Source organism: Brassica rapa, chromosome A10, assembly GCF_000309985.2.
Source record: "Brassica rapa cultivar Chiifu-401-42 chromosome A10, CAAS_Brap_v3.01, whole genome shotgun sequence".
NCBI classification, from domain to species: Eukaryota; Viridiplantae; Streptophyta; class Magnoliopsida; order Brassicales; family Brassicaceae; genus Brassica; species Brassica rapa.
Window position 1 is genome coordinate 5,079,207 of NC_024804.2, and position 26,766 is coordinate 5,105,972.

At 32.1% G+C, this 26,766-nt stretch overlaps 2 protein-coding genes and 1 long non-coding RNA gene across 3 annotated transcripts; 2 read left to right on the forward strand and 1 right to left on the reverse strand.

The window, feature by feature from the left end:
- Window positions 1-806: 806 nt before the first annotated feature.
- LOC103847723 lies at window positions 807-5,218 on the forward strand. Its single transcript, XM_033282066.1, has 2 exons — window positions 807-1,894; window positions 2,261-5,218. Exons 1-2 carry the CDS (start codon window positions 1,606-1,608, stop codon window positions 2,563-2,565), a joined length of 594 nt encoding a protein of 197 aa, XP_033137957.1. The 5' UTR covers window positions 807-1,605; the 3' UTR covers window positions 2,566-5,218.
- Window positions 5,219-14,279: 9,061 nt separating this feature from the next.
- On the forward strand, window positions 14,280-14,927 carry LOC103847745. Its single transcript, XM_009124831.1, has one exon. It carries the CDS (start codon window positions 14,280-14,282, stop codon window positions 14,925-14,927), a length of 648 nt encoding a protein of 215 aa, XP_009123079.1.
- A 1,159-nt stretch (window positions 14,928-16,086) lies between these two features.
- Window positions 16,087-26,598, reverse strand: LOC117128964. The gene is made up of 2 exons (XR_004452488.1): window positions 23,477-26,598; window positions 16,087-23,384 (listed from the first exon to the last, which is right to left on the reverse strand). It is a non-coding gene; the product is annotated as an uncharacterized LOC117128964 (long non-coding RNA).
- Window positions 26,599-26,766: the final 168 nt, after the last annotated feature.

Here is a 26,766-nt window from a genome sequence, read left to right on the forward strand (position 1 = left end):
TTAAAATGACTATATTGATCAGTTGTGTATCTATACTATTATTTGCGAAGTAAATTTTCTTAATCGAGCTCTCACGTTAAAAGTTAAAGTGGTCAAAGTCGATGATACCCTTAATGAATTTTATTATATAATTAAAAAGGAATTTTTATTAATGATATATTTTTAAATAAGATAATTCTTATATATTGTGTTGTTATCTTAAAACATATTTTCAATTATAAAACTTAAAAATAAGATATAAAAAATTTATAATAAGTGGTTAAAGTCAATATTACCCTTAATAAATTTTATTTATAATTAAAAACGAATTTTTATTAATAATATTAAAAAAATTAAAATTAAATAATTCTTCTATATTGTGTTGTTATCTTAAAATTTATTTGTTCAATTGTAAAAGCTAGGAAATAACATATAAACAATATATAATTATTAAATATTAATCATCTAAAAACATTTTTTATGAAGATATTTTCTAAAATGTTTCTAATATATTAATGTTTTTTTTAAATTTCAACACAATAATAAACATATATATTTTAATGAATTTTATTTATAATTAAAAACAAATTTATTTTAATAATATTAAAAATTTTCTAAATAAGATAATTCTTATATATTGTGTTGTTATCATAATTTTTTCAGTTATAAAAGTTTGAAAATAACATATAAAAAATTTATAATTAAGATTAATCATCTAAAAACATTTTGTATAAATATATTTTCGAAAATATTTCTAATATGTGAATGTTTTCTTTTAAAGTTTCAACACAATAATAAACATATATATTTTAATGAATTTTTAGTCATATATATATATATATATATAATTTCATGTTTGATTTTTTTTTTTCTAAAAACATAAATAATAAGTTATCATATTGATTTTAATTAACAAAATATAAGCTAATAATATTTTTAAACGATTAAGCCCGCACGTGCGGGCAAAACACCTAGTATATAACTATTCGTCAAATACAAAATGTTAGTTTATTATTTAAATAAAAAATATCATGAATCAAACCCAGACCCGAATAAAACAATCAAATTAATAGATATCGATCACATGTATTTATTATGTACACTACCGATATATTATACCATTTACTATTTCTGTTATTTTTTATAAAATATATTTTCAATGATTTTATCAATTTTCAGATTTTAAATCAACCAAAAATATATCTAATTATTCATCAAAATCTGCCAAAATCCGCCGTTAGCATCTACACTTTTAGTTCGCACTTTTTCAATTATTTAAAGCTAAATTCATACGGGTTTGTCATACATGGAAGTCCAGATATACTTGAAGAATATTTAACGACACATACAGGTTTTTCTTTATTACTTTCCTAATAAGTAATAACTATAGTAATGATTACCAATCATGTCAATATGTCGAATCAATCAATTTAAATACCAGATTATTATCTAATATTTCTAAATCGTTCCACTGATATACAGTGACAGCTCATTAAACTATATATCCAGACACCACACACACATTGTGCTTCTCAACATCTTAAGTAGATGCAGGTCCAAGTTTCTAAACAAACACACTCATCGAATGCTCTCTCCCTCCCTCTTTCCATCTCGCGTTGCTAAGTCATGAAAGGACAGAACCAAAGCTCAACATCTTCTTGTAACATCCATCCAATAGATTTTGTTGAAGGTGTGTGTCCTATCTGTCTCAACGAGAGGCTGCTAGTCTTGGCTTATTTACAGAGAAGACACGCTCCATCTCCTTCTCCTTCCTACCATACCATCCAAGAACCGAAAATCTATTCCCAAAAATCTTCCAAGAAGAAAAACATCAGACTCTTCTCGTTCCTTGGCTCCTTCCAACTGCGACACCACAATTCTGATCATCGAGCCAACTCCATCATCAGTCCAGAAGGTACAATGTAATATATTTTTTGTTCCATTTATTTAACATTAACTCATATACAGGGCCGATCCATTCCTTTTTAATATCTAAAGCAAATTAATCAAAACATGGCTTTTCTAAATTTATCATTTAAACTTTTATTCATATCATATATTCATTTATTTTGAAAGTATTCTGTATGTATAAACAGACTAAAAAATAAAATAAAATCCTTGTTAGAGTGTTAACTGCTTTACATAGGATGTTAAAATTCTCCGTCCATGGATTAGATACTGATAATATAAAATTTATTAATAGTTTTTTCAACCAAATATTTTAGATTATTGATCAAGTCTTACAAGGTGGCTTAACTAATTTGTTCAAATGTCTATATAGATTCATTCATTTCGATTAATTTCGAAAACAACGGAACAACTTCATGGGAAAAGGAAAAAGAAAGTTACCAGCTCGAACATTCCACGGCTTCATGTGATCATCAATATCAACATATCACGAAGAAGGAGATTATTCCTCGGCTAATGCGACGGCCACTGTTGACGTGGAGCAAACGGATTGGCCGACTCATACACGTCATCAGTTTCAGGAGGCGTTCTAGCGCCAAGGTTAAAGGTGATGATGGCTTGAGTAGAAGTTGCTTAAAGCCTTCGCCCCTCACAAAAAAAGAAAACGCAAAGTCTTGAATCTTTTGTATAATCATTTTGTTACAACTATTATCCTCTTTTTGCTCTATTACAATATTTTGGCTTTTTTTTCTATTTGGGAACAAGATGAAAGCAATCATATTCAATATAATTGTGTTCACTTTAATTATAATGATATAGTGAATACTCAAATTTATTTTTGATAATCTGTACTTAGCCATTGATTTACTTATTAATAGGGATGTTAAGGGATGTTAGGTAGAAAGAAATATTCTACTATATATTAATTGAGAAAGTCGCTTAAGTGATTTTTGCCTAGGTATCATTTATAGGTGAAGTTTAGATATAGTTCTTTTAATTTGATTGACTGTTGGTATTTAAATTTTTATTTATTTAATTAAAATTTTAAAAAAGAAACTAATCCTAAAACTACCTGATCTATATTACCATACAAACAATTAAACATTTCTAAAAAGAAGAATTAACATAATTTATTTATAGAAACAATTAAATATCATAGATTACATTATAGAAATTTAAATAAATACATATGGTATGATAAAAATAATTATATAAACAATTTTAACATATTTATATTAATAGTGGATACAATAAATTATAGATTAAAGAAAACTAATTAACCTAAACCTAATAATATTTTGTTATACTCACTATATATATATAAGTTTTTTTCTAAAATGTGTCCAATGAATGCAAAACAGTCAAATATACAATTTTAAAAACATTCATTCATTTTTCATTGACAAATGTTGATTATATAGTTGAGTTATTAATTTCAGAAATGATTAAAATATTTGTATATTTAAAAACAGAAAATATATAGTATGTCTTTTAAAATATTATTAATAAATGAAAATATTTATTATAATATAAAATTGGAACATTATACTAATACGAGACTAAAGTTAATATAATCTATTAATATAATTCTTATAGCCCTGATTATAATAAAATTATAATATAAATTCTTTAAAATAATATTAATCAATAAAAAAGTTTATTATAATATAAACTAAAAAAAGAGAACAATATATTAATACATGACTAGAGTTAAGACTTTATTGATATAGTTTTGATTATAATAAAATTGATGCTTATTTTGAAATAGGAAAAAAGAAAAGATACATATATAAAACATCAGGGAAGAATAATAAAACTTGTTTGTTATATTCTTGGTTGTATTCTTTATTATTTTATACTTTTACGTACTTAATTTTTTATGTGTTAGCTGAAATACATGTGCTTTACGTATTACTATAACTGTTAATTAATTATTTGTAACTAATGTCAAAATAGAAAGTGTTATAAAATAACTTTTTGATCATTAATCTTTGGTTTTTTTTATTAATCAAAACTTATGTCATAAAAAGAATTTTTGAAAATTTATATAAAATTTATAGAATTAACAATATATCTCAATAATCTTCTAAGATTATACAATACCAAAACTTTTTATTTTCAAACTATTTCCAATAAAAATGTTATTTTAATGGTTATGATTATTATTCAAAATTATAAAATTATCAACATAATATATAATTTTCATAAAATACTTATAACCGCGAAATCGCGGGCAACTACCTAGTATCACAAGTAAAACCATAGCCCATATGTCTCTCGGCGCATCATTTCGTTAAAGAATTTTTTTTTTGCCAAAGTTTAAATTTTTTTACTATAACTAAATGAACGGAAATATTTTAAAAATCATTTCTTAGTTTTATATCGTTTTATACGTTTGACTGAAATTAGTATGTTTTACGAGTGACTGAATCGCTAGAACATAAGAAAATAAAATTTACACTAGACTTATTTTTAAGTGGAAGCTCATTCATAAATACCCAAATTATCATCTGAAAAACTCTCATAACTTTTAGTTTTATAGGCACAAATATCATATTTACGAGTTTCTTCAGTAGTGAATCGTCAAAAATGTTTTTTTGCTAATATTTGGAGTGTGGACGGTGGAAAATGTGGAAACAAGCTTTACACCGGAAAAAATAACAATTTAAATAATTTTCATCATTATTCAGATATGTGTCGCGATAATAGATTGTTTTGTATGTCTACGCATAATTGTAGACTTACGATGCAGTCTACTTGTCAACGCACATGTTAGTTTTATAATTGACCAAACTATTTTTTTTTGCAACACCGACTTTCCTAAAAGTCTATGTCTCTACCTTCGAAAACAAAAACCAAAAATTAAGTAGACTTACTAAAAATTCTATCTAAAAGAGGTTACTTTTGCATTTGACCAAACTTTTGACTTTTCATAGTAGACTTCATCAGACATCTACATTTTGTAGACTTATCGGAGAGTCTACAAAATGTAAGTTTTGCATTTGACCAAAACTTTGACTTCGTTCAATAGGCTTTTTTTTTGACTAAAATGTTTAAATACTAACCAAAAATTAATTAAACGTCTAGACTTCACATGCAGTCTACTAATCTTAAAAAAAGGTTAGATTGCATATGAAGTCTACTATTTTATTTTGGTTAATTGCAAAACTAACCCGTCGGATTTAATAGTAGACTTCATGTAAAGTCTACACATTCGTAGATATTGGGTCAAAAATAATAATCTCGAAATCAACGTCCAAGATTGCATCTCTTATGGAAACTTTCTCGATATAATTTCAGAAAAGTCCTAATAAGAAAAAATACCGAGCAACGACTGCTTCAGCATGCGGACAACCTCAAGTTGGATCGACCACGTCTCAAACTCGCCTAATGGCAAGTTGGATGAACCTCATCCAACTCACCATCAGGCGACCTGGACCGGTCCCAATTAATCCACTCTTAGCTACTCCTTCGGGCCTTGATCAAGATGTCCCTTGTTTCGTCTTGTTCGGAATTACCGTTGAAACTTTATGATAAAATTATCGTAGACTGGTTTCTCGTATAAATTTGAATCGATCATATAAAACGATAACACTCAACTTAATACCATAAGTTATCTCGGCTGTACGATTGGTTTGAATTATTTCATAAAACCGACGTCGTTACGAAAGTAATTTTTGAAGAAGTCGTAAAAACACTAAAGTCGAAAACGGCACAAAAAGGGTATAAAACGTTGAAAAGCCCACTTGTGATTTTGGACGAGAATAAGCCCGAAACTACTATGACGGTTTATCAATAATTCGCAGGAGAAGATAAATGTCAATTTTAAAAGGATAAACATAAAGATTGAGAAAAATGAAATATTTCCGCGAGAAGATAAACTCGAATCAAGGGCAGAAAAGGAAAAATAGCCGACCTTGGAGGCATATATAAGGAGATCCAAGACAAGGAGCACAAGGACGATTCCTTTAGAATTTTAGAACTCTTTGCACTTAGAAACTTTATGCATTATTGTCGACATGTTCTGTTTCTATGACTTGAACTGGATTACTAGAGGAACTCGCACATGCAGTTCGATCTCTTGTTCCACTCTCTCAATTGAACTACATTCGGCTTGATCCTCAAAAGTGGTACGTAGGCAGCCTTTCATAAGGTTCAGTCCAAAGTCAATCAAAACATTTTTCGTATCTTTTTCGTCTTTTGGTATCGAGCTGCGACTCTAGAACTAGGTAACTCGCTGACATGCGGACAACCTCAAGTTGGATCGACCACGTCTCAAACTCGCCTAATGGCAAGTTGGATGAACCTCATCCAACTCACCATCAGGCGACCTGGACCGGTCCCGATTAATCCACTCTTAGCTACTCCTTCGGGCCTTGATCAAGATGTCCCTTGTTTCGTCTTGTTCGGAATTACCGTTGAAACTTTATGATAAAATTATCGTAGACTGGTTTTCTCGTATAAATTTGAATCGATCATATAAAACGATAACACTCAACTTAATACCATAAGTTATCTCGGCTGTACGATTGGTTTGAATTATTTCATAAAACCGACGTCGTTACGAAAGTAATTTTTGAAGAAGTCGTAAAAACACTAAAGTCGAAAACGGCACAAAAAGGGTATAAAACGTTTCAAAGCCCACTTGTGATTTTGGACGAGAATAAGCCCGAAACTACTATGACGGTTTATCAATAATTCGCAGGAGAAGATAAATGTCAATTTTAAAAGGATAAACATAAAGATTGAGAAAAATGAAATATTTCCGCGAGAAGATAAACTCGAATCAAGGGCAGAAAAGGAAAAATAGCCGACCTTGGAGGCATATATAAGGAGATCCAAGACAAGGAGCACAAGGATGATTCCTTTAGAATTTTAGAACTCTTTGCACTTAGAAACTTTATGCATTATTGTCGACATGTTCTGTTTCTATGACTTGAACTGGATTACTAGAGGAACTCGCACATGCAGTTCGATCTCTTGTTCCACTCTCTCAATTGAACTACATTCGGCTTGATCCTCAAAAGTGGTACGTAGGCAGCCTTTCATAAGGTTCAGTCCAAAGTCAATCAAAACATTTTTCGTATCTTTTTCGTCTTTTGGTATCGAGCTGCGACTCTAGAACTAGGTAACTCGCTGACAGCTCTTGCGGCCAAAAATTTTATAATCTTTTATAATGATCGCAACGCTCTTACGCGGATTCAAAACAAGATATAATTTTTCTATATATTCGTTTTGATGTCTTTTCGTATTTTCCGCATTTATTTGTCACTTGTTGTTGGTTCTCGGTGAGAATCTAGGACCTCAGAGAAAATTAGGGTTTCTTGACTTTCTTTTGATTACGGAAATCGACGGTGTGAATTTTGGTTCCCATAGTAGACGTTCATTTTAATATACTCGTAGAAAGTCAAACTTGGTAAACTGTAAAACTAACCTATTTGAAAAAAAAATGTAGATTGCATATGAAGTCTACTTTTGAAAGTCAAATTATGCGTGAATTCTGGTCAATTGCAAAAACTAACATTTTATTGTGTTTTTTGAAAAGAAAGTCTACTTGTATAAAATCATAACTTATTTTTAATATAGAAACCCGTGAATTTTGCAAATGAAAATACTAACCCAAAGAATAGACCTATATGACAGTCTACATATGTAAACTGAAAAGAAAGTCTACTAGTTTAGACCGAATATGGAGTCTGCATAGAAAAATCTATTAAAAGTGAATATGTGTATTATTCATTAAGTTTTTGCAAAATTTTATTGTTTGACAGTGTGTGTTAGTTAATCCTAATGGTCTTGAATGATTTTCAAAAGATAACTTGTTATAATTATGAAACAATCAAATTTTCGGTTTGACTCTATGTTGTTAGATTATAAGTCTAGATGTCTTTGTAAGTCTACAAATGTAAGACTGTTGTTGAAGTATACGTCAAAAATTCTATTAAAAGTGCATTTGTGTATTATTCATCACATTTTTCATGATTTAATTGTTTTATAGTGTGTGTTAATAATCTTAATGGTCTTGGATGAATTTTAAAAGTTAATGTGTTATAATTATGGAACTAAATTTTTTTTTGTTTGATTAGGTTTTTAACTAATAAGTGTAGACTCACTTAGAAGTCTGCTTCTGTAGTTTTATTGTTTGAAGTATACACTCGAGACGTATTGCAAAGTTTTTGTGATTAGTTTTACTCTTAAAACTTCTTAGAAATTTTGTATTTATTTTCTTCTTCTCACATGTGTATTAGTTATTGTTTTAGCTTATGGTGGTTTTAACTATTTGGTATATTTGCGTATCTTTTGAAAAAATTGATAACTAAGAAAATTAAAAATATCATACAAGTCAAAAAAACAACTAAAAACAAATACAATATCTATAGATTATGCATGAAATAATTATTTACAAATGAATATTTTATAATGATACATTATTACAAAGAAATTTTTTAAAACAATTTAGAATGTGTGATTATTCATAAGGTTGATGGCTCAAATGAAGTCTTGGAATGGTACCTCCAAAATAAGATAAAATTATGAAAAACACATAATATAAAAATTTACATCATATTTTAGTAGACTTCTTATGAAGTCTACTTAAAGTTTATGGTTTAGTAGAATTTAATTGAATTCTACTATCTTAAATTTTTAAGTAGATTTCATTTGAAGTCTACACTAACAGAAAATTTTCAAATATAAAAATGTACATTTAGAAAATTTGAATTGTTACAAAAAAAAACAAAAATTTGAATATAGTTCATTATGGAAAATATTTCAATTTTTCTTTTAACATAGTAGCAAAGAAAAAACATAGAGTGTGAATCTATAAATTTACTTCAATGTGAACACAAAAAATAGATTTAAAATGAATAGATATAAATCTTACATTTTCAGAAAGATGATATGAGAATTTTGGAAACGAATACTTGCAAAATAAGATAACATTATGAAAAATATAAGAAAAAGTTAAACTCATATTTGAGTAGACTTCTAATGAAGTCTGCTTAAAAGTGAAGTCTACTAATCTTAATTTTTAAGTAGACTTCCTTTGAAGTCTACTCTATGTAAAATTTTTTATATCTGGAAATATAGACATTAAAAACAAGAAAATAACTTTAAATCTAAAAACCTTTAGAAAATATAATTTATAAGAAAAAATAGTAACAAATTAAAGACATAGAGTTTATATATTGTTTATTTAAATATAAATACAAAAAACACACATTTAAAATCTATTGATGTGAGTCTTACATTTTTGGGAGGAGGAGATAAAAACCATGGAAGAAAATACATGCAAAATAAGATAAAAGTATTAAAATAAAATGTAAGACAAAAAATTTTAAGTTATATTTTTGCCTGCTTAAAATTTGGGGTTAACTTATAAGCAGACTTCATTATAAGTCTATTCTATCAAAGAAATTTCAGATCTGAAAAAAATCTATAATTTTAGAAATGTGAAAATAGTTTTAAATCTGAAAAATTTAAATAGAATTTATAAGATAAATTAGTAGCAAAGTAAATGCAAAGAGTTTGAATCTATAACTTTATTTGAATATAAACATAAAATACACATTTAAGATCTAAAATTTTAGTTTTTAGAGGGGAAGATGAAAACCATGAATGATAATACCTACGTAAACAAGATAATATCAGAAAAAAGGCATAAGAAAAAAAAATTAAACAAAAGTTTTTCTTCACATTCAAAGAATTTAGAGATAAACGAAAGAGTTTTAGAGAGAAGGGAGAGAGAGTTATAGAAATTTGTGCATCCATTTTAGAGAGAGATTATGTAAGTTTCACTTATATAGGGAGAAAAAAATTAACTAGGTTAAAATTTACGACACTGTGAAATTTTTTTGAAGTCTACTAAAATTAAAATTATGGAGTAGACTTTATTGTAAGTGTACTTAGTAGACTTTTCTGGAAGTCTACTATGATAATTTTATTATTGTTGTTTATTCTTAATTGTTTTAAAAAAATTTAATATATGATATTGCAGCTTTTAAATATTGGTTTGAAGATTATAATTTTAATTTATTCATACAAACACTAAAATTAAAAAAAAAAATTATTTTGATTTTTGTAATCTCATTTTTTCCGGTTTGGTAGATTACAAATTAGTCAACTAGATTTTTTTATTCTTTATTGATTTTATAAAAACAAATAAAAAAAAATTAAATGTTTCGTTCTTTATTCTTCTAATAATTTTAATATATGAATTCACATTAGGTTCAAAAAGTTTGGTTTATGTTTGATTAGGTTAAAATTAACTTGGTTAAATCTGGTTGGGTTAAACTGCTACTGGTGAGTAGACTTCTTTGTAAGTCTACAACGATTTTTCTTTTTTTCATTTTCCTTTGTTGTCTAGTTTTAATATATGATTTACTAAATTTCTTTCTTTAAATTTTTAATAGTTGTAATATATGATTTCACATTTTTATTCATAACGAACTAAATTTAATTTTAAAATAATGATTTTCTTTTTTAAAAACCCCAGTTAAAGTATACTGAAAAGACATCTATACTGAAGTAGACTTTATTGTACGTCTGCTATACCCTAAACAACATATCTCAAAACCTAAATGTTTGCTTGATAATCAAAAAAGTTTCAATTAATGTATCAAGTATCAATATATACAAAATATAAACTACTCAACATTAATATGCAAATTTAAGTTAGTACAACAAAAAATCTCAATTCAAAATCTAAACCATAAACATTGTCTAACTCATGGTTAAAAAATCAGTATATATTCTTTTACTTTTTCCAATTATATAAGATTTACATAATTCATATTAATTTTTATATTGATGATTAATTTTATTTTTATGCATTTTTAAAAATTAAATTATTAGATCAAATTACGATGTAGACTACAAAATAAGTCTACGTAGAAGAATTCTTAGTTGGTCTACATATATGTAGATTTTTTCTATTTTATGTAGACTTTCGAAAGACAAAATCGTAAAATACATTTCTGATTTTTTGTTTGGTTATAAAGGTTAATAGTAATTTTACCACAATTTTAGGTTTTTTTGCAATTGATTGAATATGTGGTACACGTTTATATTTAAAATGAAAACATGAGTTGTTTTTGACAAATTATCCATAAATCAAATAGAGAGAAGGCAAATTTATGTGTAAAGTGTAAACTCTAAAGAAAAGAAAATGAAGGGTGTGAACAAAGAATTACATAAAGTTGAGGAAAATCTGTCAAAACTAAGAAAGAGGTATCCCCAACCCCCACCCCCATAGCATCAGCTAATGAGAACTCATGGCTTGGTTTAAGCTTTTTGTTTTGTTTTTAATTCTTTGCAACACTTGCACCAACGCCGAAGAGTCACTCGTGACTGATTTCTACTGGTGATTGAGAGAGGAAATAGAGAGAAGGGAATAGATTGATTTTAGGCCATCTGATCAGAAATAATCAAGGGCCAGGAATTGCAATCCAAGTATTGAAAAACTGACCAACGAGAAGAGAGAAGAAGAAAAACTAAAGATTGATTTATGTAAAGTACATATGTACATACTTTAAATTATATTTTGATTATATTATATTTTTACTAGATTTCGAAAATATTAGATTTAGATTTAAAGTCTATTGTTATGATATAATGTTTGGAGTATTGAATTCTGGGTTTAGAGTAAAATTCAATTTTTTTTTAAAGATTGTATTTGCTATGTTGAATATTTAGTGTTTAAGTTTTATAATATAACATTTTATGTTTAAATTTATAATTTGGCGGTATATGGTTTATGCTTAGAGTTTAAAGTTTAAATTGTAGCATTATGATAAAAAGTTTGATATAGGTTTAGAGGTAAAGTTTGAAAAAATTAGTTTTTTTTTCTAGTTAATGTTTAAGATTTAAAGTTAAAATAAGAAAAGATCTGAGTTTTAGGGTTGTGTAAGGAATTTAGGGTTAAGAAGCATGTTTAGTGTTTAGGGATTCAAATATCCACGAAATGGCATTAATTAAGTGCTATGAATAGAAACCAAAATCAGAAATTTATCTTTCATAGCAGTTTTGAAAACAATTTTAACATGTTTAGTGTTTAGGGATTTAAATAGCACGAAATAGCATTAATTAAGTACTATTAGTAGAAACCAAAATCAGAAATTTATATTTCATAGCAATTTTGAAAACAATGCTATCATATTATGCTATCAATACCCTATTTTGTACCGGGATTTCAATGAGTTTGTGGAAAGAGATGTTATACAAGAGGTTTGACTGGATAAATACGGCGGAGCGGCAAAAGAAAAAAGTGGTTACATGGTGGATCACTGTTTGGAAGGGTATCAGTGTTCAGAGGTGTGTCAGCATCTAGAGGTACGTCAGTGATGAGAAGCGTATCAACGTTCAGTGATGTGTCAGTGCTAATTAAGGGATGTGGCAGTGTGTTAGCGATGCTATCATCAGGACTTAGCCAGGAACTTGAGAATGTTAGGTTTTAGTGGATATGACGTGATTTTAGAGACATACCGGAGACCAAGCGCCATACACTTGAATTGTGTCAGGGCATGTGTTCAGATTCCTCGATAGGAGGGAAAAATAATCATTAGTGGAATAAAGATTAGGATATATATTTCTACTATCTAGATGTTGCAGTCAGAAGAGTCAAGTGGGAAAGAGAAACAATGCATACTTGGAAGTGGAAGCTTCGAGACTGGATACCATTCTCGTAGTAGCTGAGTACGTGGACGTATTCAAGCAAGTACAAGGACCCTCACAGAACTGAGATGGTGCATATGCCATAGAGTGGAACCTGTGACCACACCAAGTTAAGGAACCCTATCAAATTATCACCACATAGATTATTTAACTGAAGAAACAGTTAGAGAACTTGGTTGATAAAGACTCATCCGACCAAGTAGTACATCTTGGAGGAGCACATGTCATGTTGCAAATAAGACGTATATGAGTTTTTGACCTTGCATGGTTTAGGGAGGATTGAGTCGAGTGGTTAGAAAACTAGCAAAAAGCTTTAGGGTCCTCTGAGATAGTTCGAGCACTAGACTATCATCAAATTTCGATATCAAAGAGATATATTTGGAAGAAAATATCATGGACTTGTAATGACATTATTAGATTGTAAAAATGCCTCTTTAAATTGATTGATGCATAACATGCCTCTATGAAGTGGATGAATGATGGTTCTAAGATCACTGGGATAAGTGTGTGTTAAGGATCATTGAAGACGCATTAGTCTATTCCACAAGATGAGCATGGTGGGAACTTTGGTGTAGATTGAAGAGGTTATGTGAGGAGAATTTGCTCACTAAGTTAAGTAGGTGTAGTTTTGGCTAGTTCCTACAAGAATTATATGCAAGGACTTGTAAGTAAGGGTATGTGATAAGCTTACTAGTGCCATGGTGGAGTTTTGGTGGAGCAGTGGAGCTAACAGGAGGAAAATCGCATGGGTTTCTTGGCAAAGACTATGCAGAAGAAAAGATGAAGGCAGTCTGGGTTTCCATGATATCAGCAGTTTCAACCAATCCCTTCTAGCCAAACAGGCTTGGCGCATACTGCAGAACCCAAACTCTCTGGTCTCTCGGGTCCTAAAGAGCAAATATTGGAGGACATGATCGTTTATGGAGTGTGGACTTGGCTCAAGACCTTCTTACGCATGAAGAAGCATTATCCATGGAAGAGAGTTAATCACAAAAGGAATGGTCATGAAGCTTGGTGATGGAAAAGAAACAAAGGTTTGGACAGATAACTGGATCATTGATCCTCTACCTAGACCAGCGACGTACCTTCCAGATGCTGATGTTGATCTCACGTTATGTGTTGACGAGCTCCTATTTCCAAACACTGAGTTTTGGGATGTACAAAAGGTGAGAAGCCTCTTTGTAGAGGACGATGCGAACCTCATCCTCGCGGTGAAAATGATACAACATAATCAAGATCTATGGCGATGGGGATTTACAAAAGATGGAGTATACTCGACTCGAAGTGGGTATAGACTCCTAGAATCGTTAAGATGCTCTGAAGCTCCAATGTCTAACAAGCTTCCTCCTATTAAACGAAATCTCTTGAATAATATCTGGAAACTTCCCACGTCCCCTCAGATCATACACTTTATCTGGAGAACTCTGTCTGTAGCTGTAGCAGTATCGGACCAATTGAGATCACGAAGTATTCAAGTCGATCCTAAATGCAAGTTATGTGGAGATCATAGAGAAACAATATGCCACATGCTTTTCTCATGCCTGGTGGCTCAGGGTGTCTGAGAGGCAAAGCTACCCCTTCCTTAGACAGGCTTATCCTCCAACTCGGTTTTCTTGAACCTCCACTACCTGGCTGCATGTCTCAGAAGGAAAGATTTCTCCTTGAACCTTAAACGGGGTTTCCCCTGGATTATATGGCACTTGTGGAAGGCTGGGAATAATATGGTGTTTGAAAGAACCAAGATAGCGCCATCAGATATTCTCAAGAAAGCAGAGGAAGACGCAGCCATATGGTTTGAAGTGAACTTTCCAACAGCTGAGTCTACTCCGACCATGAGGGTAAAAACTAGCACAGGTGCTCTTTGGATTTCACCTCCCACAGGTGTTCTCAAATGTAACATCGGGTCTTCGTGGGTCAATGGTAGAACAAATTGCGGACCTGCATGGAGATTACGTGATACGAAAGGAAAGGTCATTATGCATAGCAGACGATCTCACTCTTCAGTTCACGACCAAAAGGAAGCTGAACTTCTGGCAACTTTATGGGCAGTAGATTGTCTAAAGACTACACGCTTTGAGAAGATCATATTTGAATCCTCCTTTCGTCTAGCGCGGGAACAGCTTCAGTTTTACCGTAGTGTAGATGATAATCACCCCCACATTGCTCGGGACTTCATCACAAAGCTGCAACAGATGCAAGCATGGAGCCTAGACTATGTGGTACCATCAAGAAACGTTAGTGCTATGAAGATTGCAGAGAGCGTGACATCAAACCACAGATATCAGTCTTACATATCCGAGGATGGCCTGGCTTGGCTTCAACATCAACTGGAAATAGATGCACAAGGATCATCTGTCCCCTCTACCTAAGAAACACATATTCTGGTTTTCTTAACCGATGTGTTTCAAACCTCTACAAGCATCCTGGCTTGTATTTTTTTTGTCCCTTTTGGGTTATGTTCCTGTTATTTTCATCATTTTTCTTTTTGAGTTTGAGCGTTGCTGAAACTTCACAACTTTGATTGCCTATATGGCTTAATAAAATCCAATGTTAAAAAAAAGTACGGCTAGACCTATGACTATAATGACATGAAGGGATGCAATGTGTGTATGGTCAAGAAAATGTGCTAAGAGAGCTCTGCAAGACTGAGAAAACATCTAACCCATGCACCAGTACTAGTGTTACCAAGGCCAGGTGTATCCTATATGGTCTACCCGGACGCTTTTGGGACGGGGCTAGGATGTGTGCTTATACAGAAGAGACAAATGCTTACTTATGCATCAAGGAAATTGAGGACACATGAGGTCAATTATCAAACACATGATGTTGCATTTAAGATTTGGAGGTCACATATATATTACGAGAAAGTGCAAATGTTCTCGGACAACAGAGGATTAAAGTATAACTTCACCCAATGGAGACCTGACTTTGAAGCAATGCAGATGGGTAAATGTTAGCGGACTACAATTAAAAATCTGTCTACCTCCCAGGAAAGGTAAACCAAGTTGCCGATGCCTTCAATAGACGTAACGACGACGTCTGAGAGACTAATAAGGTGATCAATGGTTGGAGGTCACTAATAGTGCTTACGGTTTGTGGTTTTCTAAGTATTGACATGATACTTACTACCAGAGGTTTGTATCAAGATTTCCACTAGAGCGACATGATTGATTGGAAAGGATGAGTTACACTTGTGTACCACATCCATTAGATAAGACAGCCATGGATGGGAAGCTTTGGAACAAGTAAACTGGTTACACATGTCTATTCCCGATTAAAGTGAGTGTTCCAGACGATAAAGATATAAAGGATGAGATCTTGTAAAAAATTCATAAGCCACAATGTTCCATTTGATTTTGAACAGAAGAATTAAGTTGTAAAAAGACAATATTTTGGCAGATGAAATACATAAGCCAACAAGATATGTCAGATTTGATCCATTTTCCAAATCTGATCAACCAAATTCAGAGAAACACACATTTTGTATTCAATCCAAGAACAATAGATTTTTTTTTCTACCAGATTTTGATCGGATACACCCGTCAGTACAAGAAATTTGTGTTTTAATAGCACAGCATTATAGCGTTTTTTTTTCTGATTGTGATATGGTTGACATACCTGTTTGTTTTAGATAGCGTTTGTATATTTTGAAATGCTACGATAGAGTGATATATTTGAAAACACTATGATATCATATGGTTTTATATGTCACACTTACGTTTAATAGCAAAACATAACTAAAAATGTTATCTTTGACTTTTTGAATCCCTAAACCCTAAATAAGTTTTAAACCCTAAATTCTAAATACAAACTTTAAACTCTAATATTTCAGCATGAAATCATAAAATTAACTTATATTCTTAGTTATAAACCCAAAAATTATTTTTTTTTCAAAAATTAATCTCAAAACATAAAAAATCAATACCCCAAAACCTTTACCCTCTAACTCTATACTCGTACCTTTTTTTATTCTAAATTCCAAACTCTTAATATAACTTTCAATTAATTAAAAAGAAATCTCAATACTAAAAAGATTATTCGAAAAGTTTAAACTAATCTCTGAAACTTAATATTTGCAATTTCTTAAATTATTTATCTCCATATAATATTAAAACTACAATAAAAATAACAATAACTAGTAATCCTCATTTTGCTTAAAAAAAACCATTTACGCTCTAGGACACATTTCATCTTCTTTATTACACTATAAGACACATTCTTCTACACACTTTCCATAACCACTCCCACTCATTCTTAACTTAATTAGTTATTTATTAGTTCAATCATAAAAGTCTATTTTCCTTACAAAACAGATAAGTGGTGGGTTTTCACTGCCACCATTGATCTGTCTCCAGTTCCAACGGTCAAGATCTATTTTCCCAGCTCTTGATTAGACTTATATCTACCAATATTCAAAGCCATTAGATTAACTGATGTGCTTTTACTATCTACGACCAAGATTATTTCCATTGTATTAAGCAAAATCATCATCTCCCTAGTTCTTGTTACCTTTTTTTTCTTTAGACTGCAGCTGCCAAATCTCAGAGGTGAAAACATGGCTTACTACACAGTTCGAATCCGCTGGCAAATAAGTCCCAAATTTCTACTACACTCATCGAAGCATCACTCATCTATACAACCTCAATACCGATTCTCAAACCAAGTCTCATGCTGCAACCATCGTCGCCAACGTCTTCCATCGAAAGGGTTAAGAATACCTTGCTCATAAATGGGATATGATTATTTGCTTCAAGGAGAATCTCCAATTAAAGCCTAACGGCTAAACTCATCAATGGGAGAAGATTATTTGTTTCTAAATAATATTTTCCTCTGTTTTGTCAGTCTAGACCATTGGAGGTCAGTTCTGATAGCCTAAGAAAGCTAAGAACCTTTGTATTTCTCATTCATCTTCCAACCATCAATCAAAAAGCTTATGTTTTCAATGTATTGTCTTTGAGAGTTTTGTTTTGCGAGTTAGAATAGTTTGTGGAATCAAGATTTAAATCTCAAAGTATCTAGTGTTATAAGTCTTGTGGATTCAAGCTTATATCAAATGTGGTTTCTTCAGCTCATGTTCTTGCAAATGTGATAAATTTACCGATCTGATGTACAATATATGTTTGTGAATCGTTGTACATAGAATCTTTGTATATATGGATATAGTAATTATTTTGTGTACACATATTCACCATTTGATCGTTTTACTTGTAAATGCATGTTATAAATTGGTGGGTGTCTAATTGAATATTACACCATAGTAAAGTGTACATGTCAATTTCGGTAAACAAGTGTACATATAAATATGTTCATTATTGAGCTGCTTGTAATACTTTTGAAATGCTATGCATTTCGAAATGATTTCTACATTTCAATTTTTTGATATTACTATTTTGGATAACAAGTGTATACATCAAATTGATTATGTACATATTTCTTAAACACATTTTTTTTTATTTGTTGGTTTTCCATCTGAACACCCCAGCCTTTGCGAAGAATGCTCTGTTTCAGTTTGCAAATATACTTTCATTCTACATCATTATGTTTTCCCCAATTTCACTTAATTTATTCATGGCCATTAACTTTGTAAATCTGTACACATGTACAGCCAGCAACTCACCAATAGTTTACATGCCTATGAATATGAAAAAAAACTATCACATTTTTGTTGCACACACTTTAATGCCATGAATCATGTGTTTGTAAATTTCACTTAATTTATTTCACCACACGTACACTCTATTATGTCATTTCTACTATTTACCTTTGTCCACTTGTACATTTTTTGTTTCTTGTACACATGTACAACCAGTTATTTTCTCATACTTTTTTTTTTTTAACTCTTAGTAACTTTCATTCAAATAAAAAAAGGGGGGGACGAGATAGACCTCAGTCCAAACCAGTTTGAAAACAAACAAAACACAAGCAAATAAATCAAGGGAACCAATAGGAACCAGAAACAAGCAAAGGAAATAGAAACGTGACACCACAGACAGAGGGGAGGGTGAAGAAGGAGACCAGACCAGTCATGGATAAGGTCTTATCCATTAAGAGACTTCATGTGTCGTCCTTTGCATCCTCTTCAATCAGCGATCGTAGCCAAAATGGTCCACCACGAGCTATGTATGATTGATACCGCTGATCCCTAGTGACACTTAGAGCTATTTCATGGGCGCATCTATTGCCTTGGAGATGTGCATATGAGATGTTCCACAATCTAAAGCCACTCAGTTTATCACGGATATGAGCCAACAGGTCTTGAAAACCAAGGAACATTTCAGGTCTGAGGATCGCTTCACCCGCAAGGTAAGATGATGATTCAAAGACAACTTGACCAAAACGTAAGTCTGAGAGACAATCTATAGCCCATGAAAAACTTAAGAGCTCTGCCTCAAGCTTATTAGAAATGGCAGAGAAGGATCGTCGGCTATGCACCAGAGGCTCCCCTGAACTATTACGAAGGAGCCAAGAAGCTCCAGTGTTCTCAGTGTCACTGACCCACGACGTATCGATGTTACATTTAATTGTACATCTTTATATCCGCACACCCACTTAAAAAATTCACTTAGACCTTCAGTGCATAGTTAAACATCAAAAATAAATGTAACCTTAACATCTGTCTACATCGCATAGATATTAAAAATCTGTGTCCAGCCTTATTGACGATCAAAATTTCTCACTGTTAAATTTTTCCCAACCATCCTCCTTCTCCTCCCCACACTCCATCATAGGTTGCACAGTCAGCTGCAAATATAGAAACACGGCAAATCAAAGCAAAATCAATACACAGCTCTATTGCAAACTATACAAGCATAATATGCAAAGTAAACATGTACACATACGTTCATATAGTACACATGTACACATAAGTTCGTAGTGTACACATGTACATCACATGTAGCATGTACAACCTAAAACGTTCGTACATGTGTACAACTAGTTACCTGAATATCATACTCAGCCTCTAACACCTCCGCCTTCTTTGTTGCTGCCTCGTCCTCGATTACATACCATCTTTAACCTCTCTGCCTCTTCACTACCTTCAAGCACACCCCTCACCAGCAGAAGGTACTCCAACGATGAGTAGCAGTTAAGCCTCCTACTCGGAAACCAGACCGCCGCAAACAAACGGGTTGGTATCCTATCATTCACCTCTTCCTCAACCGTCGTCGCTACCTCTGTACCGTGACAAGAAACTCGTCAAATCCAAGAACAATCTTACATAGAAACCCTAAATTTGAGCCAATTGGAAAACCACAAATAAACTCACCTTTTGCTTTCTCCTTTCCTGAGCGCTTCTTCTTCGTCGTCATCGTCGATTACGCATGCATACATAGGCCGTCATTTGTCTTTTTTTTCTCCGTCATTCTCTCTCGCAGAAACTGTCACTTTTAATTTTTTACAGATAAAAAAAAAATTATTTGCCTTTTACGGGCTCAAGAAATAATTTATCAATTGGATTTAACATCCTATGGGGTCCACCAACTAATCGCTGCTTTATTCAAAATTCAAAATCTGTAACCAGCCTTTTCTCAACCTAACTAGCATTGAACATCGTTTTACTTAAATACCAATCCTTGTTTTGCTTTTCAGAGGATAATTTGGTCTTCAACCACATAAAAGTGTCTGTGTAGCACAATGTACTCTCCAGGGTAAATAAAACACATAAAATGACCATTTGTGTTAACAACTCTTCCATAGTAATCCTCCTTCTATTTTTTCATTGGCTGAAACAAAAAGTGTGTGGATTACAAAGTGTAGACCATTGATTTAATTTATTCAATGGTTCAGATTCATTCATCTGTGTTTCTTCCTCTCTCTCGCCTCTTTTTTATACAATCAGACCACAATTCAGTATTCTTTTTAATTTCTTTTATTCTTTTTTAATTTCAGATCTGAAACAATTTTTTAATCTTTGTCTTCTTCACTACTATGACATCATCTCTCTATGCACATCTTTTTTCTTCTCTACAATCTCATCAAAGTCAATATGTGTGTCTTCCTCTCTCTCTCTCTCTCTTGTCTCTTTTGTTTCCATCTGCCGCCAACCTCTCATATTCTTCTCTATATCGCATCTCTTCTCCACCTCTGCTCAAGCTTGCCAACGTCTTCCCGTCACGGATCTCGACCTGTCGCGAGCTCTACATCTCTGCTGTCGCTATCTTCTGATATGTCTCCCTCAACGACAGAGGAGGAGCATCCCATCTACTCTATTATCTCTCTATCTTTTAGTTCTGTGGTGGCTAAGACTTAACCGTAACGCCTCCTCCTCTGTTCCGTGAAGAAGTGACGCCTCCCCCCTGCTTCGTGACAACTCTGCTCCTCTACTTTGTGACCGCTCTGCTACAAGTCTCTCTTCCTCTGTGTGCGGCCTCTCCTCCTCTCAAATACGCTTCCTCTGCTCCTCTCCTCAACAACTAGCCGGAGATGGGTCCTCCTCTGCGACAACCCTACATCACGTCCTCGCTGAAGACTGCTTTGCTTTCCGTCAAAAGTCCCATGGCGGCTCGTTGGAGAACAACCAAATTAGGTTTAGGTGTGAACTGTGGAATTTTTTTAGGTTTAGTTTTTTTTAAATTTAGTTAATTTTGTAAAACGATTTTAATTTATAAACCAAATTCAGTTATTTTGTAAATGAAAATTAATAAATTATATTATTTAATTGTATTTTTCGAATTGTATTTTTGTTTTTTTATAATAATATAAATAATAACAAAAATTATATGCTACTAAAAATATGTAATTGCAAACATACAAACGCTATTGTATATGATAATAAAATAGCAGTACAAAAACCGCTATCTAATGTGTCTTACCTACTATCACGGGCGATGATACATCACTTCATAAACCGCTATCGTATCGTTAGATAGAGTTTTTTGGCCGCTAACTAAAGCCATTTTTCTTGTAGTGAGTAATAAAAAAAAACGGCTTTACAATATGAAATTTTTGATAAAAATCAATGGTCAGCCAATAGATAAAATAAGCCATGTAAATAGTAGACAAATCAACACCAAAAAACTTTTAAAACAATCGCGTGTCAAGCCTTGAAAAATCTAACTACTGAGTATGAGATGGCTTAAATCCCTGTTCAAAAATGCGGCGCCTAAAACAGCTTACTCGCCGAAAAATCGTTCGTCGGCCCCCAACCGCCATGATTTGGTACCAATAGGACAAAAACTCAGCGATCTTTAAAAAAAACTCAAGATTTTGTTCATCTATTCTATTAAAATAGGAACATGACCTATTGATATAGGTGTGGTCCAACTATTTTAATACAATCATTAAAAAATTTTATTAATCCGTTAAGAGAAATATTATACAAAAAAACACAAATATGACTAAAACACAAATACAAAAATTAAATTGCTAAAAAATGTAAAATAAAACCATACCCGCCCTTCTACTAAAATAGGAACATGACCTATTTATATAGGTGTGGTCCAACTATTTTAATATAATTATTAAAATATTTTATTAATCATTTAAGAGAAATATTATACAAAAACACAACTACGACTAAAAAACACAAATACAAAAAATAAATTTCACAAAAAAAAGTAAAACAAAAATACACCCGCCCTTTTAAAGACAGGTCAGAAACTTGTTTATACTTAAAACCAAAAGTTTTCTAGTGGCTTTATCAATTTTAGCTATAAATATAGTGGAAGAAAACAATGAAAAAAAGAAAAAAGAAAAAGAGAGGTGGCCACCATGTTAGGGTTTGGAACATACACACATGAGAAAGAAGATGATTACACAATGTTTGTTCTACCATAGATTGAAGAAGATGATTACACAATGTTTATTCTACCACTGATTAAATTTTTATGTTAAAAACAAATAAAAATATAATGTCTGGGCTTGAACTCAGGTTTATTATAAGAATATAAAGACAACTAACCACTTCTCTATCACCAACGTTACGTTTGCTTTTAAAATATTTAATATTTATCTAACAAAATAATATAAAGTCTTAAAACTAGGTTTCAATTAAACTCGTCTAATCCACGATTTTTTTGTTAGGTGCTAGGCTCGAGGTTACCGGACCCATAACGCTTTCGAACGTTGGCATAAACTCAAGAAAATGAGCTGAATTTTGTACATACAAAAGCCAAATCAATATTCTACTGTACATCAATATTCTACTTTACGAACATATTTATGAGATTCAATTGTACATCTTTATATCCGCACACCCACTTAAAAAATTCACTTAGACCTTCAGTGCATAGTTAAACATCAAAAATAAATGTAACCTTAACATCTGTCTACATCGCATAGATATTAAAAATCTGTGTCCAGCCTTATTGACGATCAAAATTTCTCACTGTTAAATTTTTCCCAACCATCCTCCTTCTCCTCCCCACACTCCATCATAGGTTGCACAGTCAGCTGCAAATATAGAAACACGGCAAATCAAAGCAAAATCAATACACAGCTCTATTGCAAACTATACAAGCATAATATGCAAAGTAAACATGTACACATACGTTCATATAGTACACATGTACACATAAGTTCGTAGTGTACACATGTACATCACATGTAGCATGTACAACCTAAAACGTTCGTACATGTGTACAACTAGTTACCTGAATATCATACTCAGCCTCTAACACCTCCGCCTTCTTTGTTGCTGCCTCGTCCTCGATTACATACCATCTTTAACCTCTCTGCCTCTTCACTACCTTCAAGCACACCCCTCACCAGCAGAAGGTACTCCAACGATGAGTAGCAGTTAAGCCTCCTACTCGGAAACCAGACCGCCGCAAACAAACGGGTTGGTATCCTATCATTCACCTCTTCCTCAACCGTCGTCGCTACCTCTGTACCGTGACAAGAAACTCGTCAAATCCAAGAACAATCTTACATAGAAACCCTAAATTTGAGCCAATTGGAAAACCACAAATAAACTCACCTTTTGCTTTCTCCTTTCCTGAGCGCTTCTTCTTCGTCGTCATCGTCGATTACGCATGCATACATGGGCCGCCGTCGATTTTGATTTCGTCATTTGTCTTTTTTTTCTCCGTCATTCTCTCTCGCAGAAACTGTCACTTTTAATTTTTTACAGATAAAAAAAAAATTATTTGCCTTTTACGGGCTCAAGAAATAATTTATCAATTGGATTTAACATCCTATGGGGTCCACCAACTAATCGCTGCTTTATTCAAAATTCAAAATCTGTAACCAGCCTTTTCTCAACCTAACTAGCATTGAACATCGTTTTACTTAAATACCAATCCTTGTTTTGCTTTTCAGAGGATAATTTGGTCTTCAACCACATAAAAGTGTCTGTGTAGCACAATGTACTCTCCAGGGTAAATAAAACACATAAAATGACCATTTGTGTTAACAACTCTTCCATAGTAATCCTCCTTCTATTTTTTCATTGGCTGAAACAAAAAGTGTGTGGATTACAAAGTGTAGACCATTGATTTAATTTATTCAATGGTTCAGATTCATTCATCTGTGTTTCTTCCTCTCTCTCGCCTCTTTTTTATACAATCAGACCACAATTCAGTATTCTTTTTAATTTCTTTTATTCTTTTTTAATTTCAGATCTGAAACAATTTTTTAATCTTTGTCTTCTTCACTACTATGACATCATCTCTCTATGCACATCTTTTTTCTTCTCTACAATCTCATCAAAGTCAATATGTGTGTCTTCCTCTCTCTCTCTCTCTCTTGTCTCTTTTGTTTCCATCTGCCGCCAACCTCTCATATTCTTCTCTATATCGCATCTCTTCTCCACCTCTGCTCAAGCTTGCCAACGTCTTCCCGTCACGGATCTCGACCTGTCGCGAGCTCTACATCTCTGCTGTCGCTATCTTCTGATATGTCTCCCTCAACGACAGAGGAGGAGCATCCCATCTACTCTATTATCTCTCTATCTTTTAGTTCTGTGGTGGCTAAGACTTAACCGTAACGCCTCCTCCTCTGTTCCGTGAAGAAGTGACGCCTCCCCCCTGCTTCGTGACAACTCTGCTCCTCTACTTTGTGACCGCTCTGCTACAAGTCTCTCTTCCTCTGTGTGCGGCCTCTCCTCCTCTCAAATACGCTTCCTCTGCTCCTCTCCTCAACAACTAGCCGGAGATGGGTCCTCCTCTGCGACAACCCTACATCACGTCCTCGCTGAAGACTGCTTTGCTTTCCGTCAAAAGTCCCATGGCGGCTCGTTGGAGAACAACCAAATTAGGTTTAGGTGTGAACTGTGGAATTTTTTTAGGTTTAGTTTTTTTTTAATTTAGTTAATTTTGTAAAACGATTTTAATTTATAAACCAAATTCAGTTATTTTGTAAATGAAAATTAATAAATTATATTATTTAATTGTATTTTTCGAATTGTATTTTTGTTTTTTTATAATAATATAAATAATAACAAAAATTATATGCTACTAAAAAATATGTAATTGCAAACATACAAACGCTATTGTATATGATAATAAAATAGCAGTACAAAAACCGCTATCTAATGTGTCTTACCTACTATCACGGGCGATGATACATCACTTCATAAACCGCTATCGTATCGTTAGATAGAGTTTTTTGGCCGCTAACTAAAGCCATTTTTCTTGTAGTGAGTAATAAAAAAAAACGGCTTTACAATATGAAATTTTTGATAAAAATCAATGGTCAGCCAATAGATAAAATAAGCCATGTAAATAGTAGACAAATCAACACCAAAAAACTTTTAAAACAATCGCGTGTCAAGCCTTGAAAAATCTAACTACTGAGTATGAGATGGCTTAAATCCCTGTTCAAAAATGCGGCGCCTAAAACAGCTTACTCGCCGAAAAATCGTTCGTCGGCCCCCAACCGCCATGATTTGGTACCAATAGGACAAAAACTCAGCGATCTTTAAAAAAAACTCAAGATTTTGTTCATCTATTCTATTAAAATAGGAACATGACCTATTGATATAGGTGTGGTCCAACTATTTTAATACAATCATTAAAAAATTTTATTAATCCGTTAAGAGAAATATTATACAAAAAAACACAAATATGACTAAAACACAAATACAAAAATTAAATTGCTAAAAAATGTAAAATAAAACCATACCCGCCCTTCTACTAAAATAGGAACATGACCTATTTATATAGGTGTGGTCCAACTATTTTAATATAATTATTAAAATATTTTATTAATCATTTAAGAGAAATATTATACAAAAACACAACTACGACTAAAAAACACAAATACAAAAAATAAATTTCACAAAAAAAAGTAAAACAAAAATACACCCGCCCTTTTAAAGACAGGTCAGAAACTTGTTTATACTTAAAACCAAAAGTTTTCTAGTGGCTTTATCAATTTTAGCTATAAATATAGTGGAAGAAAACAATGAAAAAAAGAAAAAAGAAAAAGAGAGGTGGCCACCATGTTAGGGTTTGGAACATACACACATGAGAAAGAAGATGATTACACAATGTTTGTTCTACCATAGATTGAAGAAGATGATTACACAATGTTTATTCTACCACTGATTAAATTTTTATGTTAAAAACAAATAAAAATATAATGTCTGGGCTTGAACTCAGGTTTATTATAAGAATATAAAGACAACTAACCACTTCTCTATCACCAACGTTACGTTTGCTTTTAAAATATTTAATATTTATCTAACAAAATAATATAAAGTCTTAAAACTAGGTTTCAATTAAACTCGTCTAATCCACGATTTTTTTGTTAGGTGCTAGGCTCGAGGTTACCGGACCCATAACGCTTTCGAACGTTGGCATAAACTCAAGAAAATGAGCTGAATTTTGTACATACAAAAGCCAAATCAATATTCTACTGGTTAAGGTTTAAAGGCTTCTACACCCAGGTCTGAGATTCGAATCCCAGACTATGCAATTTATTGCAGATTACAAGAAATCCAGGTTTCAAGTTCCGGAGAAAGCGGTTTATTAAACAATTATGCAGACTACGGAAAAAAAAACTTACAAGGGATCTTCAACATGGTGCAAGTAAATTTGGCCAGGCGTGGATCTTTATAGGACGGCTCAGGTGATGTAGTTAGGCGTAGGTCTTCATAAGACAGGTAGTATTGTCGGTTGTCGAATCGTCTATGTAATCTTTCTAATATAATAATTGTAATATCATAATAAATTAGCGTTAAAAAATAAATAAATATCCTATAAAAAAGAAACAATTATTTGCGTTAAAAAAATAAATAATTATTTATTTTCTTCACAGAACATTATC

What these genes read in the sequence shown, in the direction of transcription:
- LOC103847723 (XM_033282066.1), top strand. Translation starts at nt 1,606, where the DNA reads ATGAAAGGACAGAACCAAAGCTCAACATCTTCTTGTAACATCCATCCA. An exon ending in CTCCATCATCAGTCCAGAAG is followed by an intron (nt 1,895 to 2,260) that starts GTACAATGTAAT and finishes ATGTCTATATAG; the next exon opens with ATTCATTCATTTCGATTAAT.
- LOC103847745 (XM_009124831.1), top strand. Translation starts at nt 14,280, where the DNA reads ATGGTGTTTGAAAGAACCAAGATAGCGCCATCAGATATTCTCAAGAAA.